Genomic DNA, 18,401 nt, shown 5'->3' with positions numbered 1-18,401 from the left:
GCGGGGCCCGCCGGGCGCGGCAGCTCGCGCAGGCGCACAGAGACACGGACACAGGCGGGCGGCAGAGCGCGCGGCGTTTATTCGCGGCCGTCACACAGAGGTGCCCTCGGCGGGCGGGTCGCGCTGCGCCTCCCTCTTGGTGTCCTCCGGCTTCATGGCGGGGAAGAGCAGCACCTCCTGCGGAGAGGGACACCGTCAGCAGGCACCAGGTCCGCCCCCGCCCTCGCGGCCCAGGGAGCCCCAGCCCCAGCCCCAGCGGCAGGCACGGCCCACGCAGGGCAGAGGACACGCTGCCGCGGAGAGCTCAGCTCGTGCTTCACGTACCCAGCGAGGTACGGGGCTGCCATCCGCGTGGCAGCTACAGGATCTGGTGACAGTTCTCAACAAGTGCAGCAAATAAGAGCTTTTCTGAGGTGGAAGTCTTAGCCTTAAAGATTTTCCAACAGCTATGTTATCTGTTACTTTTGTTTTGTTACAAATGAGGCCTACTTTGCAGAATCTCATTCCAGTTCTCTGACAAAGCCATCAGTAGATGCTGCCATTTCGGACATTTACCTTGATGTTACTGGAATCTGTAAGGAACATGGTGAGGCGATCAATCCCCATGCCCCAGCCAGCTGTAGGGGGAAGACCATACTCCAGCGCAACACAGAAGTTCTCATCAATAAACATGGCTTCATCATCACCTGCAGCTTTTGCCTAAATAAGAAAATAAGCTGTTTAAAAAAGTTCATATGGAGCTAGAAATATTACTGCTCCTACAAATGCCTACCAAAAAAGGATGGACATTTATACTTACAGGAGCCAGGTAACTGATAAAACCAAGGCTCTTTTATACAGCCACACAAGCAAATTACAGATTAAGGAATCTCACTATGTGAAGAATTCTGGAGGCCACATGCATGGGTGCTTCCAGCACTAACTGTAGGTTGACAAACCCTCCTCTTGCTCTCCATCTGATCTGCAGTTTTCCACAGGTTCTATTGAGACTCTCCCATCTATGTCTGCTATGTCAATTCCTTTCTGATCTAGGGGTTTCCTTTCTAGACAAAGGTCCAACCCCCTTGACTTTGGTAAAAGCTATCTCCAGGGCCACGTCTGTCTTTGGACTTCAACCACCGGCGTGGCAGCAGACCACCACAGAAATAAATACATTGCTTTCAAAGGCTTTTGAGGTTCTTTATCACCTGCAATCCTCCTCCCTTAATGTTTACAGAAGCAAACACGGACCAAATCATATGAATCATCGGTAATTCTCCATGAAACAAAGTTTAGACATCTTTTTTCCTCAAGTAAAAAGATTTGAAAAAACAATACCGAGACGGTAACTCATACTTCGTACATAGTTTGACAGTGAAAGCCTCTAAGTGGTGAAAGTAGTAGTAATAAAAATACAGACAAGCCAATCCTCTCAAATTTAGAGTGTCAAGTGTAAGTGTTGAAATTATAAAACATTTTGGCTCAGGCAGTTTCAATAAAGACTGTTAAATAAAGACACTTTTCTGCCTGAGTCCGAAATACTGAAATGTGAACTGCCACCATTCATCTCAGTTTCCAACTTAACATTAATTTTTCAGGCAAATTTTCAGTCAATACCCATAATCACATATCTGCAAACACTGGCCATAAGCATGTAAGAGAATGGCAGCAAACATATATATAAAAAAATACATATGTACACACATGCGCATGCACACACACACAGATCAAAGGGGAAAGATACTAAAATATTATTTCATGCTGACTGAACATTTTCAAATTTCCTAACAAATTAATTAACATACCTATATTTTCCTGATTTTGACCACTGTTTAATCCTCTTAGGTAGTGTGAAGCCAGATATAGATTAGAAAGAACAGGAACTCTGTCGCTGCAGACAGCATCATGTAACCCCCACTAAATGGATGTGCATGCGTGTATACATAATAAATATAACAAAATTACTCCAAGTCCCTCCTTTTTTAGGCTTACCTAGAGAAACCTAGTATAAACTATATATATCTATATATATAGTTTATACAGGTGTGTATATATAAGAATGATATATAACCTCACATAAATTTGCAGGCTGAATAATTTCCAAAGAGTCTGCAGGTCTATTCTGTGAGCCACTTTAAAATAATAACTCAGTTGTGGAAATTAGATTATTTCTTATGCATCACTAAAACTCTCGCTGGACACAGAAATTCATTTAATAAACTAGAGAGTATAATGTTGTATGATTACATAATAGCTTAACTGTGGAAAAATAACTCACTGAAGATGACAGGAAACATTTTGCACATTTGATTTTTTTTCAGATTGGCACTTCAGGTAGAATAAAAGGGGGAAATATTCCAAAATATGGTATCACTACTAAAAAATTAACCCACCATGGAGATTAGACTTGTTTACTTCAGAGAAATTCTTTCAAAGGGAATTAGCCTTTAAAACCTAGTAAGTTTTAATGACAGGCTTTCACTTACGTGAGAAACACTTGCTCAAATTATTAACAGCCCTTTTCAGCAGTAGGGACTAACAACAGATGTGGAATAGACATAGTGAATATTATTTGTTTATGTGCCTAAATTGTTGATTCACTATCATCCACACATCCTACCTTGGCTTGATCCTCAAAAAGCTGCCGCTGACGGACAGGATCATTCAGTTCTGTGTACGCATTGCACACTTCCTTCTTCATCACAAACAGTTCAAAGCGTTCTGTCAGTCCTGGATGAGAGCGATGCCTATATCAAGAAGACAAATCAACCGCACCTTATAATGAACAGCTTTACAGAAGCAAAAGAGAGCATAAATTACTTCAAGAGGACGTCCTGCATTGGCAGTAACAGCTGTCAGCACTTCCCACTACTGAGCATCAGTGCACTTCTCTGGAAGATGGGTTTCACAGCTAAGGAACCAGTATCCATCCGGGTTGGGGGCAGAATTCACAAACCATTATACAGCATCAAAATCTCCATTTTCACATATGGGACCTTTTTTATAAAGTAGGAATAGAGGAGTTAAAGTGAGTTACATCATGTCTGTGTCTGATACTCGTACCATTTGGCTAGAGGACTCATGACCTGTGGGTGGTCACAGATGAATGTTGGGTTGATACAAGTGACTTCCAGAAATTCACCAACTAACTGGGAAGACAAAACAGAACAGATAGGTAGAGTACAGTGACACTTTAATAGCATTGCCCACCCCAAACATCCTACTTCCCTCCCTTCAGTACTGAAGAAGGTACCGTAGAAGTGAAAAGTTTCCCAACTAATAATGCCTAATCATGACAATGTCTTCATTACCAGAGAATGTGTGTCCGAGTTGGACAAGAAAAATGACATAGCACAAACTGTATTAAAAAAAAAAAAAAGTAATTTAAGTTTTAATTTGGACATTGTGACAAAAGCCAATAGAAAAAGCAGCAAAGCCCCAGCTATCAGGCAATATTTTGGGTCGAAAGAAAAAGACTTAATACAGTTGATTCGAGTATTAAGTAGTAAGTTTACCAGTTTGGTAAGGTACATACAAATGCACAGATCTCACTGAGAAAACTGACATGAGATAAATAGATCCATCTTGGGCACAAGAGACTAGTTATCAAACTAAAATCCTCTAGAGCCGGCATTAAGCAGGCATCAGGACACATCACTACGTTCTACAGTAGATAACAGGGACAAGATTTTGACACAGCAAGTTTTCTCCCTTTGATACAGAAAGGGTTTAACTGCATTTCAGTGTGGTTTCCCACATGCAGCTAAGCTTTTGCTCTGTATGGACTTCTATTCATACAGATAGATCCCCCAAAACCTTAAGATTATGAAAACACCACCTCTACTTACCTTGTCAAGAAGCCTGGCTGTTGTCCTGGGGGGTGGACACTCAACATTTCTCTCCACACAAAGGTCATCAAAGAACTTGCGAGTTTCTGGAATTGTAGACAGAAATTAGAAAAGCCACCCAGGCAGCCATGTCTTTTATGTCTGTATCCTTCAAGTCTTAGTGTGACTCTGAAGATTTTAATATTATACATTGTGGAAAACGTTAATTCAAGTATCATTTTCAATCTAGAAAAGGGGTGTTTGTTTCTATCAATTTACACCAAGATATAAGTTATTTCAGAGACTCGGGCAACAGTTGTATATAATCCCACATCACGACTGCTAGAGTGCATTGGCACAAAAATCACTAAAAAGCATATGAACTTGTTTCCTTACGGCTCTAGATTCCAGGGATAAAATAGGAGATACATACATTTTTAAAAAAGATCAAGATAATCCTATCCTGCAGTCACAGGCATGGAGACTAAACTGCACTAAGGACAGAAGAAATGAGAAATAAAAAACCGAGTCTCTTCAACAAGAGCTCCACAAGTGTCGTCTCCTGGGTAACTACAACAGCATCATATATACTCAAGAAAGGGAGAAGCAAAAGAGCCAGATCTCGCCAAAGACTACAAAGCACAAAGACTTCTTTCTGGAATCTCAGATAACAGACAGAATCAGAGAAAAATGAACTCCGGTATTACCACCACCTCAAAAGAATAGCTGACAGACTGCAAATGGAGAACCTGAGGTATTTGCCCTCTTCAGGTTAAGGAAGAATTAAAGCATATTCATTCTCAGCATCTAACCTTCAGTTTCAAAACAATCAGCTGATGGAAATTTCATTCCCAGGACCTTTTCCAGTTCATACACCATGCTAATTCGCCGAAAGGGAGGAGTAAAATCTATCTCATAGGCCTGTCCATCTTGACCATCTGGATGATAAGTAATCTTGTAACTTCCAGTAACATGCTTCACCATCCCTACAAAAGGAAACTGAAATTTAGAAAACAACATCAAGCCACATAACATGCAGTTCCTCTTGAAGATTCTTACTTCTCTTTTTTAAACTTAATATCGCATACATCACCTGAAAGCAACTTCTCTGTAATTTCCATCAGGTCGTGATAGTCCGCATAAGCCATATAGAATTCGCAAGTTGTGAATTCGGGATTGTGAGTCAAATCGATTCCTTCATTGCGGAACTGACGCCCAATTTCGTATACTCTGTCCATGCCTCCAACCACCAACATCTAAACAAAAGGAAATTCTAGTAAAAACACTAACTTATTTAAAAGAAAAAAAGAAAGCTCAGACAGGTATAACTCAGAGAACAACAAGACCCAGTGAATCTCATCCAAGACACATTTTGTTTTCTCCAATCCAATGAGTCAACTATTCTTCAAGAATAATCCTTACTTCAGTTATATTTACTTCTTCAGAATGAGGAAGAACAGCTTGGAGAATACAGAGCTTGGCCATGAGGGGCTTGTATTTTACCTTATGATAAAGCTCTGGAGCAATTCTCATATATAAATTCATATCCAGCTCATTGTGGTATGTGATGAAAGGTTTAGCCACAGCCCCACCTGGAATTACATTCATCATAGGAGTTTCAATCTGAAAAATAACAACAACAACAAAAATGAATGTAACACTGGCATAAATATTAACAGATTCCTAACTCAAGTGCATGCTCTGCTTTAGTCCTTAGGGTATTTCTGTTTCCACAGCAGAACTCTGTAAAACAAACAACGAACCACAGCTGGCTTTGATGAAAAAAATCTCTGCATTTCATTTATTATTTGACATTACAGTATATGAAAACAGTTCTGAAACAAAGGGCATTCCTCCCACACAGTCAATAAAGACAAGTTGCTTAAGCTATTTGTTGCTATCAAGAATCATTCACATTTATTATAAAAGTGAACCTGTTGGGTAATAAGCCAGGACCCGGACTGTGGCATTGTCACAAAATCATCTATTTATAGTGCAGAAAATACACTTGGTAAGATAGAGCGCTCTTTCATAAGACTTACATGAAATACCAGTCTTTCTTAGTATCTTTTCCAAATCATTGTTCACATTGTAAATTCTTTAGGATAGTCTCAACAAAAAAATGGTAACACTGAAAGAAATGAAATGCTGTGGCTACTGCAAACCTTGCAAAACCTGAGCAATTTAAATAATACTGCTTTTGTAACAAAAAGTAATAAAAAAATTAAGATGAATGTCTTTAAATGTGGAGCATTCAAAAATATTTGGGGGAGAGGGGAATGTATACATAGAAGGACATGTTCACTTCAAATAAAAACAAGCACTCGCTAATTTTGTGTGTATGTATGTATGTTTGTATATATATGGAATTCCAGAGCCCAGCTGAACTAACTTATGAAAAGACAGGCAAATTCAAGTTAAAAAAAAAAAAAAAAAATCAATTTACTGCAGGCTGAGGCTCCAAAAAAATTGTTACAAATTTACTTTCACACAAACTGCATTTCCTTATCTGTTTAAAAGATGTGCAGTTATGGCTCAGGCAATATACACTATCAGCTACACAAGAAACAGACCACAGGCTTGAGAGCAGTATCAAATAAAGACTAAAATTCCCAGGGCAGGAACTACTTGCCAGGCACACAGACAAAATAAAGAGAAAACAGCGATGAATGATAGAAAAACGGAGCTGCAAAACGATTTACAACGCAAAGCTTGGGTAATGATCCACTGTACTCAGAGGGCCGGTGGAGGTGGTCAAGCAGAACAGCCATCTACTCCTTTCCTCTGCCCAAGTGAGGACAATTTTCTAACTGATTCTGCAGGAGACGCATGGTTTAAACTGCTGTGCTGACAAACCAGCTTGGCTTTCACCACCATTAGCACAAAGAATTTCAGGCTGCCTACCCTTACATCTGAAATGCATCTTGGCATCAACCAGTTAATCTTCTGTTACTAACCCAGGATCATGAAAACAAGTATTTCACAATTCACAACAGAACTACCTAAAACGGTGCAGAATAGGAAGCCTTTTATGAATTAGGAGGAGACTCAGGACTCCTGTGAAAGAACACAGGTCAGGGCAAAAGCAGAAGTCAGAGTGATAAAACAAGAACAAGAGTGAATCTAGGCCTTGAAAAAGAAAAACTCTGTAGAATATGAATTAATACAGCTCCCTGAAAAAGTATTTTGAATTAATGTGATTCTCCAGACAGATCCACACTGTTTAACAAGCTGAGCTGTACAGAACAGAAAGCAGTCAGCATCCCAGACGGTGCTGGAATCAGAAACTGAGTTTAATTCATGAGCATGGAACTGGCCCCAAACTAATGACCCTGACAATAAGCAGAAGAACACAGTACAATATCTATTACGGTTTAGCTATATTTTTTCCAATCCAAGCTAGTATCTGTCCCTGCCATGACACTATACCATGCTATGTGGAACACTGGTATGATTCAGCAGTGGCTCATGTATCTTCCAATTACACTCTGCCATATGGTAAGCCATTCCCTGACTCCTCTGCCTTGTATTTTATTCCCAACATGCTCACCGAGCATTAGTAACTTACTCCACTATTCCAAGTTCACACTTCATATAAATTGAAAAGGACTCTCGCGGTTCCTTTGGATCAAGTTATAATTGGAGCAGTAAAATCTTTAAATACTAGATTAAGACTGGTTTGAAAAAGTAAACAAACCAAAGAAAGATATTCAAGTTAATCCATATAAGACAGTAAAGACAGTGTGCAGATTTGGACTGCTACATCCTCCCACTGCTTTCGAACAACTCCACTGGCAGTTTTTGCAGATGCAGTTCATAAACACTTGTAAACAAGCTACACTACAGTTAGCAAACAGATCATAACTTAAAGCTCAACAAAGAATTTGGATGCAACAGAACACAGCCAGTATTATTTTCTAATATACTACTCTCCGATAGATCTTAAGAGAGAATCAATTTTACTTACATGAAATAATACCTGCATTTAACCCCCAGAGGCAAAATGCAGTTTCAAAGATGTTATTTCCCACCTTAACTTATTGAAATAAGAAAAGGGCATCAATAGTTTAGTTTAAAGTGCTACCTTGATAAAAGTTCTCTGAATTGCATACTAACACCTCAGGAATAGTCTTACCTCTAAAATGAGAACAAAGGAATAGTTCCCATTGTGTAAAATCTGTAAAATATGCTGCACTCAAGTCATTATTCTCACTTCTGTACACATTTTGCATGTGAGCCTGAATATGAGGAAGCTCTGAAGCTGAGGAGCTCCAAAAATATCTGGTAAATGGAGAGAAATAAACCACGAAGCCTTACCTCAAGAAAGCCCAACTCATCTAGAAAGCTCCGAATATACGTAATGATCTTTGCACGGGTTATGAATTTCTGCCTCACATAATCATTAAGAATTAAATCCAAGTATCTCTGACGATACCTAGTTTCCTGAAAAGAATAAATACTTTTAGAAAAACCTAAAAAAAATGTATTGCCAAAGGAAAAAACAAAAAACACAAGAACAAAGCAAGACTAATGCACCGATACCATCAGCAGATACAAAAGTTCATCCATTCAGACCTTCTCTCAAACAGCCTCCAAGAGCAATAGGTGTGACAGCTACCTTATCTTTGAGGCCAAAGTGAAGATGAGGCAACATGTGCAGGCATGGAGACAACAAAGTTATTTCAAAAGGAATAATACTCAGTTCCCCTTTCTTTGTTTTCCCAGGATTCCCCTGTACACCAATAATGTCCCCACGACGCAGCTTGTTGTTAATACGGAAGTATTCTTCCTCCGACTTGTAGAGCCTGTAATTACAATAACAATTTAAGCAGTTTTGCTTGAAGTTCAACTTTCCAAACTGTGTCCTGCAAGTCTCTCCCCAGACCAAATCCTTTAACAAATATCTAAGAGGGATGCCAACCACAACATCCTAATACAACACTACCTGGCTGCCTAAGCCAATCCTTAGCTGAACAACCTAGCTAAAGAGTTGAAGGAATAGGACGCCCAAATACAGATCTCCCGGCCCAAGGGCATCATTTGGCTTAGAATACTAGTGGGAATAATTCTACTTACCTGGAATTTGCCATGACCTGCAACTTGACTCCTTCGCCTCGAAGATCATAGAAGATCAGTTTCCCTCCAGAGGCACGCTTTGCGTGGATTCGACCTAAATACCAAAAGCATGCAAGAAATCAGGAAATGCGTCCCTAACAGAAAGCGTACAGGGCAAAAGCCACAGTATTGCCATTTGGACAAAGCATCATCAACTCTGAACTGATCACTAACTATCAAAGAGAAGCAGTTAAAGCCTCAAAACTAATACCAATGCACAAAAGGTCATATGAACGTTGGGTCCTGAAGCCCGAATCATAATCTGATCTCCTACTTGTCACGGATGTTGTAATACTCCAGTCAATCCGAAACGTCCTATCTTGAATAGTCAAACACTGCTACAGACTTAACTTCATGACTGAGTAACAAGGGATCAGCAGAATTAGAAAACAGACCACCCCATCTGTAAAAGCAGCTAGGACTTGGCTTTACAAAGCAACAGACCATCCTTCCATATCCCAGAACAACATTTACCTGCCACTCTCACTGTAATGTCAGTCAGGTGATCTCCTGGCTGCAAGTGACTGTATTTCTCTATAAAATCTGAGAGAGATAAGTCTACGTGGAATTTGTGGGGGTAAGGATCTTCATTGGTGCCCTTCAGCTGCTGGACTGCATGGCTACGGATCTTGTAATATTGCTGTCACCAAAAACAAACATAACCAAAGGATTTTGTTAGAGATTGAAAATATGTTGCAAATTAAAAATTAAAACACAACTGCCCTGATTTAGGAAGATAGAGATCTCTCCCCTTCTAACCCTTTAGTTCAGTATGACTAAAAATCAAATGTAAATCAGTAACATTTATTCTCAGAACAGTAATAGGCAGAGGACCGGATGCTCACATTCGGGTCCAAGCTTTCCTCATCAGTGCCAGTGTTATTCTCAGAGTCAGGAGACAAGGAAGACTTATCTGAATGCTTTTCATTTTGCTCTTTCTGCTTTGCCTCTTTTTCAGCTATTTTTCTCTCCGCCTTCAAACGTCTCTTCAGCTCACTGCAAAAAAGAGGGAAACCTGATGCAGCAGGTAACTTTGAGACTTCTATACAGAAACACTTGGCAGAAGGATTCTGCCAAAAGCTCACTGTATATGTAACCCTGCTACTATCCTACCCAAAAGCCAAAATAGTATTTAAGTAAGCCTTCTCCTTACATATAACGAATAAAATCTTTGCTCCCCTAGGATAAAAAAAAAAGATCTTTCATCCCCTAGGAGATGCAAACACTCAGAGAAAGCCAAAACCAAACACTGTGGAAACATGCCTTGGGGGGGGCGTGCCTGCGTGCCCACAGACCCTCTGCAGCTCCCTCGAAACATCGGGGCCCTGCGTCCCCGCGCAGCAGGCCGGTGAGATCAGGCAGACTCCAGGGAGAGGAGACGGGCACCGCTCGGGGACCCCGAGGCAGCCTCGCGGCCCGGCCCGGCCCGGCCCCGCCGAGGTGGCCCGCGGGAGCCCCGAGACTGTTCCCGCCAGCCCCGGCCCCGACCCGGGCCCGGGCCCCGTGCGGAAAGAGGCGGGCCGGGCCCAGACCGCGAAGCACCGACCTGCTTTGGCCATGAAGCGCCCGCGGCCATCGGAGCGCGGGCGCGGCCCTCCAGGCACTGCCCAGCAGCCGCGTGGTGGCAGGGCCCAGCATGGCGCGCCGCGGCGGGTCACCTGGCGGAGACACGCGCCGGGTGGGTCGGTCGGTCGGTCGGTCGGTCGGTCGGTCGCGTCACCCCCCCCCCCCCCCGCTCGGCCCGGTTCGGCGCGGTCCCGCCCTCACTTTTTGCTGAGGCGCGACTCGGTCTCCGCGGCGTCCGCGCCGCGCTCCGCCACGGCCGCCATCTTCCCGGCGCTGGGGGCGCGCCCGCGCCTGCGCGGCGGCGGTGGCGGCGGTGGCGGCGGCGATGGCGGCGGCGGGGCCCTCGCGGACGCTGTTCCTCTGGGACGACGGCAGCCCCATGCGCTTCTACGTGCGGCCCGGGCTGGCCAAGCTGCGCCTGGCGCCGCTGGTGCTGGCGGGCGGCGGGCGGCTGTGCCGCGTGCAGGAGCCGGGCGCCGTGCTCCTGGCGCAGCCCGGCGAGGCGGCGCCCGGCGGCGCCGTCTCCACCGAGTACGTGACGGAGTGCGTGCAGCGCAACCGGCGGCTGCCGCTGGAGCCCTACCGGCTGCCGCCCGCGCCGCCCGCGCCCCGCGCCGCCTCGCCGCGCGGCCGCCTGGCCTTCACGGAGGCGGAGGACGCGGCGCTGCTGCGGGCGGTGCGCGGGCGGCGCGGGGCGCGGGCGAGCGGCACGGCGCTCTGGAAGGAGCTGGAGCGCGGCGGCCTGACGCGGCACTCGTGGCAGGCCATGCGCGACCGCTACCTGCGCCACCTGCGCCCGCGGCGCGGCGGGCCCGCGGCGGGTGAGCGCGGGGAGCCGCCAGCCGGGAGCGGGGGCCGGGGAGCGGGGGGGGGCGGGGGAGCAGGGGGGAGCGGGCCGGGGAGGCGGGGGGGGGGGGGAGAGCGGGTGGGAGCGGGCGGCGGGGGGGTGGGGGGGGTGGGGGGAGAGCGGGGGGCCGGGACGGCGGGGGGGTGGGGGGAGAGCGGGGGGCCGGGGCGGGCCGGGGTGGGGGGGGGGCGGATGGCGGCGGCCGGTCCCCGCTGCTGCGCGGCGGCAGCCCACGCCCGCGTGTCCCCGCAGAGCCCCGGCAGACGGACGCGCCCGGCGAGCCCGCCCCAGAAATGGGCATTTTCGCGGCAGCTAATCGGGAGTTCGAGAGCACCGAGGTAAGAAGCGCCGAGGGGCCCCGGCCGCGCCGGCGGAGCGGGACCTGCGCGGGAGGCCCCCGCGGCGCGGCCTGCCCGTGCGCTGACGCCCCGTTGGCCTCTCGGTTACCGGGCACCGCGGCTAAGCGGGAGCCTCGCGAGTCTGAGCCATGTCGCTGGTGCTGAACAGCGTCTCACTGCGGTGTAGGAAATAGGAGCCGTTTTTTCAGTTTGATTCCCGGCCCGAGGCTGACTTGAGGAAATCGGTGTGAGAGTGTTGTGCGCTGTTACATGTTAAACACTGTATCGGCAAATGGCTGTCATCCTTTCACCCTTAGGCACAGGATGGTCCTGCAGTTACATTAACATTTAATTTGCCTTTTATACTTAATCTGTTTAAATCATGCTTTTCCTTAGTCTTATATATCGTTGTAAACATGCACGGTCTCATCTCAAGCAGTGATTTTTATTATACCTAGTAATTACTGAGTGCCTTTATATGCTGTAGAGTCACCGGGCTTCCCCTGGTTGGGTAGCAGTAGTATAAAAATCTTTGCAGAAAATACCATGTCTAACTGATAACTCCATTTCTCTTACTTTTAGTCGGGAAGCGATGCCTCAGACATTTCAGAAGAATTTGCTTCAGAAGACGGAAAGTCCCCGGAAGAAACAGCGTCTACTTTGAAAACAGGACTGGAGGACTCCGCTCTCCCCGATACTCAGTTACAAGGGGAGGAAAGACCAACAAGCACTTGCCCTTCTTCCAGCGTGGTGGGAGAAGTGGTAAAAACTATACAGCACCTCATGGAGAAGTTCAGCATGGACCTGCTCACTGTTACACAGGCCTTTCTGAAAAACACTGGTGAAGTGGAAACTACCTTAAACTTCCTGCAGACAGGACAGCGCTTGGATGGATACCCTGTGTGGAGCAGAGAGGATGATTTAGAATTGCAGAAAGATGATGAACATGTCAGAAGTAAACTGATAGCAAAATTTGGAGCTGAAAATGTTGCAAAAAGAATAGCATTTAGGAAGAGTTAGATAGCAAAGTAGCAGAGAAGGACTGATTTTAGGATTGTGCCAAGAACTTTTAAAAGCAGAGTCATTTTACAAGTACAAATGTGATGGAAAATTTGATTTAATATTCTGAAGTCTCACAAATTCTTTAAAGTGAACAAGCCTGTATTATACTCTTTTTTTAAAGTACCTATTTTGTATTTGGGGTTGGGTGTTTTTTTTTTGTAATACTGAGTATACTGAAGACTTTAAAGTAAAAAATGGTGAATAGAGAAAGGTCCTATTCAGTATAAAGCAAACTTTCAATGATAGAACTTGAAATTATACATCTGCTATGTAAACCAGCTGCCAGTCCTACCTGTACATTGCTGCACGGAAAGGATATTGCATGGGGAGAGCACTAAAGTGTGACAAAACCACATTCCGTGCTCTGACCTTTAACTGCATTAGTACCTAATAGCGGCCTGCTCTTTGTCACGTGTCTGTCACTTCAGAGTCCTGTGGCTGATCATCTAATACCTTGCTCTGCCTAATGATTTGCCTGTTACCTTCTCAGGCCAGTAGGCAACCATCTCAATTTCTATTTTAACAAGCAAGCGCCACGTGCCAAAGAGCCTCTGGGGGAGGGGAAAAAAGAACACCTATTTTGGGGGGCAATGTTACTGGGATATAAACAGGATAGTTACAAGACACAGAAGTCCCTGCATGTTGTAGTTGTATGTATCTTAAGTTCCTGTACGCATCCCTCCCTTATTACACTAATTTCTACGGGAAAAGTTGTTTTACTCTCTGTAAATTACTTAGCATCACTTTTCACAGGATATGCCCTGTAGTTCTTTTTGATTAAAAACAGGTAAGTGTCTTTATATTCCAAATAAACAGACTCATTCATGAGATGACACAGGACAGAGCAAAACTTGGTTTAAGGAACGAGAGGATCTTTCCAGCTTCCAGCCTTCTATGTATTACATTTATTTTGTTTTCCTCTAAAGATCAAGGCTTTTCAGTTTTGCTTGGCGCAGCACTTCCCCAGCCTACCTTCAGTTAGGCAGTTCCAGGCTGAATTTTAAGCTATGCCAGCCAGCTCTGGCCTGGTATCACCTGATTGATTTAGGTGGGATCACCTAAATGAAAGATGATTTGATTTAGAGGGAAAGCAGCAAATGATTCCCACATTAGCTTTCACCTCCTAGGGAAGAATACCTTTTGCAATGTTCAGTGAAGTTTCTAGCTAGGATTGAGTGATTTTTGTTCTCAGAAGATATGCAAGTCAGGTCAATGCTACTTGTAGCCGAGTGTTTTATCCCAAGATGCTGGTGGGGAGTGTGCTATTTGGCTACTATCTGTGACGCGTTCCCCTGTAGCAGCGCACACAGTCGTCATATGAAGGATGTTAGAGGGCACATCCCTGCCCATTCCCTTCATATATGTTTATGCACCTGTTGTCCCTGAGCCTGTCTGTATCTGCTGACTCCATTTCTCCCCAATAACCTTTTGTGGCAGAAAGCTCCAGAGGGTGCCTATGTGTTTTAAACTGACCTCTACCAGTTTCAGGAAGCATTCTTCACTACTGGTATTGCAGGATTTGTTTAACAACATTAACTTTACCTGCTGCCTTCATGGTTTCAAAAACCTTGATTATAAGCCTCCCCCCCCGCCGCCCCCAACAACTTGCACCTCTGTAGATGGCAGCACCCCAACCTCTTAGTCTAAAAAAAGTAATGCTTGCATCAGGCCATGGGGTGTAGTTGGCATGACCAGGTTCATGTGCCCAGTTTCAAGTCTGATACAGCTAGGTACACATTAACAAATGCTCAGAGTTTATTTAGGTATCTATCAGCTAAGAGAGAGTAACATTGCTAGAATACAGTCACTATCTGAAAAACTCAGACTGATAGCATGCTCTGGTCACTATTTTAACGTTATTTGAATAATCACTCTCAAAATGACAACTGAACACTAACCCCTGTAAATCTGGAATTGAGTCATCCTTTGGTGAAATAAAATGGGCTTGCTTGTCATGCTCTTTAAAAAAAAAAAACAGGTCTGAATTAGGATATAACCAATTTTAAGCCAAATTCAAGTTACATTAAAAGACAATGATAATGATATAATGACTGCTACTCCAGTTCAAAAAACTTCTGTCCTGAAAAACCAACTGACTTATTTGGAGAGTTAACCAATGTTAACTGCATAAATGGCAAAACTCCGTTTTAGGCTGTGGAGTGTCTTACTGCACAGATCATTCCTGCTGAAAGAGTGAGGATGATTCTGTCTATTCATGATGCTCAGACTGGTTCCTTAGGACTTTTTGTGGAAGACCAGACAAGTATTTAACAAGAATGCCCAGGAGAACACAGCAAATAAAGTAGTAAGATTTAAAGGTTAGAAACTTTACCAGCTGGGTTTGAAATCTAAGGACTGCTGATGACCAGGATCAATGGCACAAGACCCATCACCTTTCGCAGCCAAATCTTACAGTTCAGTGCAAGTCTTCACATAGCCAAAACTGCTCTTGAATTCGAAGTGAGAGGGTGTGCATAGTAAATGGCTGCGACATGACAAGATCAAGTGTAAGGCCTACTATGCCTTTTAGTATTACTATGTTTTACCTATTTTAAGTGACACTTCCTTTAAGTGTGAGCTTGTCCTTTTCAGAGTAATTAGTCAGACCTGCAATGCAAAGTTCTGAGTACATGTATTGTGCTTTAACTGTTGCAGAACCGTGCAAAGGCATTGTTTAACACTGAGAACTTTCCCGTAAGCGCTCAGTGCAGCCATGAGGTGTAGGAACCGGGTAAGATGTACGCTGCGGAGGGCACAGCTTGGTCAAGGCGGCCCTTTTTCTGCCTGTTCTGGACTCTTGAAAAGCACCGTTTACCCAAGGATACACTCTTGTTTATGCAGGCACATGGGTCTAGGTATCTTCATTCCACCTCTCTTCCTATGAACAGGACCCAGGGATGGCACCACATCATACAGTTCTGTTTCAGGGCATTCTGGCACCACCTCCTCTCATGACCAAAATAATAATAATAAAAAATAAAATAAAATTACTCCATCTTACCAGGGACACAGTTGCATGCCTTCCCCTGTGTCAGAGACAATTTGTCTTCACATGATCATATTAGGGTCCTGTACTACTTCTTATATCAGGGACACTATTTTTGTAGGGCCAGGAGTGTACCTGTCTCTTCCTTGTATCCCTGTCTGGAGCAGCAATATTTTTTAAACCTGGGAGGATGAGCAGAGTGGACACGCGCACCTCAGAGCTGAGTTAAAGACAGTTCTGGAGGCAGACATTGCTGGGTCTGCAAGCCATGTCTGGAGTCTGGTATTTCCAACAGCTTTCTTTTTGAGTCAGCCAGCATTCAACAATATCAGTTAATTCCGGCCATTCATAGCTAGAGTATTTCCTCCCAGTGAAGAACTGATTGTGTATACTGTTCAAATGTTAACAAGTTGAAAAGCAACAGACAGGATTACCAAAAAGTTAAATTTTTACTTGCCCTTTGATTAGTGACTTCTCCATCTTACAGTTTTTTAGTATAAAAGCAGAGCAACATAAACTTGACACATGCTTCTAAAAATAATGGAAATCTATTATGTGCATGCCAAAGGATGCAGCCATAGTTTTATCATCAGTCACACCCACTGTCTTGCAAGTTCGTTCTTTGTTCCTTTTTCCTTCCTCCCAAATTATTTAAAGTTATCTTTGCTTGCATTCACACTATGACAACTTCAAATTTTCATCTGGCCACGCTGTGGGTAGTTTTAGTGTTTCCAAAACAACATCTTAATAATTGTTGTAATGAGGAGACATTGTCAATGGCATGTAGGGAAGATATGCTGAAATCAGCGATTCTGGTTTTTCTCTGACTGAACTTATGTAATTTTCAAAACAGTACACTAACCCCCCCCCATACGTCCCTTGTTTATCAGGTGACTGGAAACACTGAAAATTTTTGTCCAGCTAAGACAAGGAATTGACTGAGCCCACCAAAAGCAAGTATTCACAATAAGACTTAGGCCACTCACACCGAGATTAGTGATACAGCAGCACAGTCAGCGCCATACCCAAGAGGCGCGATGCTTGCTCAGGAGCAGGCCTGCCGTCGCTCAGAGCGGGACGTCCCTCCGAAGGGCTTCGGCCAGAACCGGCCTCCGAGACCCGACGCTTTCAAGCGCGTATGTCGAGCGCAGCTCTGAGCTGAAGGGACTTGAAGAGGTGCCGCAGCCCTGCTCTTCCCTGCTGCAGCGTGGGCCACATGCTCTGTGTCAGCCCGCCGGCTCCAAGGCTGCACGAGTATCGTGCAAGGAGAGACCCGGGATCTTTACTTACAGTGGATTTACTACCACGGTGCCCAGGCTGCCTGCTCAGCACAGATTCTGAAGTTTAACAACAAGATCCCCAGCAGAAAGGCTATGATTCCCAGAATATACAACATCCTACCCTTTGTAGGGATGAGGAGCATCTGGTGTCATGAACCTAGCTTCGAAACCGCTTTATTTACAGAATACAAGGATAAGACTACACTGAAATCTGCCTCTTAAGAAGTGAGTCAATAATATTCCAATTCTACAGATGATAAAGTAGAAAAAAATTTAAAAAAAAAATCAGACTTTAGAAACATAAGGAAAAAAGCACCTAAAGTCTTTCCAACTACTAGGAAAATAAGTTTTAAACAATAAGATACTTTAAATTAGAGGAATCCTGTCTCAGTGGTCTCTAGAAAGAATGCAAGAAACTAAGTCCTGGAGGAGCAGACATCTCGTAATCGTCCACAGCTGCTTTCAGATGTTTTTAGCCTTGGTAGTCAGGGCTAACTGCTTCATCCAAGAGAAAAGCATGGCTGAAGATGAAATTTGCACAGCTACTGACCTTGTGGCTGAAGAAGTCATCTGCAGCTATAGGAGAAAGGTAGTTTCTGTGGGGCACAGACCTAGGAGCCTACCTGAGCAGCTCAATGTACTGGGCACTGCTTAGGGGCAAAATAAGTCTGGATTCAGCTTCAAAGGGCTGCTTCTGAAACATGTCCTGACGTGTGTCCAGCCCCTCACCCAGAAACCTGGGAACCTCTCCCAAGCGGCTACGTCACCCTCCCGGGTGCCCCTGCAAGGCACGAGCGTACACAGACCTTCCTGGAGAAGAAGAAGGCGGCAACAAAACACTGGCCTGTGAAATCCACATCGTTAACGATAATTATGCTGAATTAGAGCAGAAGTTAAAAGAAACCCTCCTGCCCACGTCACCTCTCCCACCGCTGACCAGCCACGTTCCCTCAGCCGCCCCGCGCCGTCGGGCCGCTGACGCCCTACCCACAGCCCGCGCCCCACGGCACCCGCAGCGCGACGCCGCTGCGGCACGATGGTTCTTACCCCAGAGGGAGGAGCAGGACGTGGGACGCTGCCGCCAGCTCCAGCAGAGGTGGTTAGAGCACTGCCGCTAGCTCCCTCCGTCCCCTGCAGCGCTGCCGCTCTTGGGGGTCTCGGGGCTCGCCTTTAATCAGGGATGGCTGATTAGTCCATTCCACAAGTCCGCTCATTACCTAGTAGCTACTGTCCCCCGCTAGCCAACATCACTGCGCAGTGTCTGTCTGCAAGGTTGCCTAACTAACTACAGTGCTCAGCAGGTCAGCACATAACAAAACCCTCGTTAAGTCTCTGCTGCAAAAAAACAAGCAACCCACCTGCTGCGAATTTGTCAGAAAGGCTTTCTTCCTGCCATTGGAG

At 45.0% G+C, this 18,401-nt stretch overlaps 2 protein-coding genes across 4 annotated transcripts; one reads left to right on the top strand and one right to left on the bottom strand.

The window, feature by feature from the left end:
- Positions 1-57: 57 nt before the first annotated feature.
- Positions 58-10,827, bottom strand: KARS1 (lysyl-tRNA synthetase 1). 3 transcript variants are annotated; one of them, XM_064519905.1, is made up of 15 exons: positions 10,689-10,794; positions 10,468-10,579; positions 9,767-9,917; positions 9,396-9,561; positions 8,883-8,976; positions 8,425-8,611; positions 8,124-8,249; positions 5,310-5,429; positions 4,900-5,062; positions 4,619-4,792; positions 3,828-3,913; positions 3,043-3,128; positions 2,600-2,726; positions 556-716; positions 58-177 (listed from the first exon to the last, which is right to left on the bottom strand). In XM_064519905.1, the coding sequence occupies exons 2-15, from the start codon at positions 10,557-10,559 to the stop codon at positions 153-155; spliced, it is 1,758 nt and encodes a 585-aa protein (XP_064375975.1). In that variant the 5' UTR covers positions 10,560-10,579; positions 10,689-10,794; the 3' UTR covers positions 58-152. The 3 variants fall into 3 exon arrangements, with proteins under 3 accessions (XP_064375975.1, XP_064375974.1, XP_064375976.1); XM_064519904.1 differs by having other exon boundaries at positions 556-699; XM_064519906.1 differs by lacking the exon at positions 10,468-10,579 and having other exon boundaries at positions 556-699; positions 10,689-10,827.
- Positions 10,813-13,572, top strand: TERF2IP (TERF2 interacting protein). Its single transcript, XM_064519909.1, has 3 exons — positions 10,813-11,308; positions 11,587-11,672; positions 12,255-13,572. Exons 1-3 carry the CDS (start codon positions 10,813-10,815, stop codon positions 12,690-12,692), a joined length of 1,020 nt encoding a protein of 339 aa, XP_064375979.1. The 3' UTR covers positions 12,693-13,572.
- Positions 13,573-18,401: the final 4,829 nt, after the last annotated feature.

This window comes from Dromaius novaehollandiae, chromosome 13 (genome assembly GCF_036370855.1).
Source record: "Dromaius novaehollandiae isolate bDroNov1 chromosome 13, bDroNov1.hap1, whole genome shotgun sequence".
Taxonomy (NCBI): domain Eukaryota; kingdom Metazoa; phylum Chordata; class Aves; order Casuariiformes; family Dromaiidae; genus Dromaius; species Dromaius novaehollandiae.
This window is presented reverse-complemented; position numbering and strand designations above follow the sequence as displayed.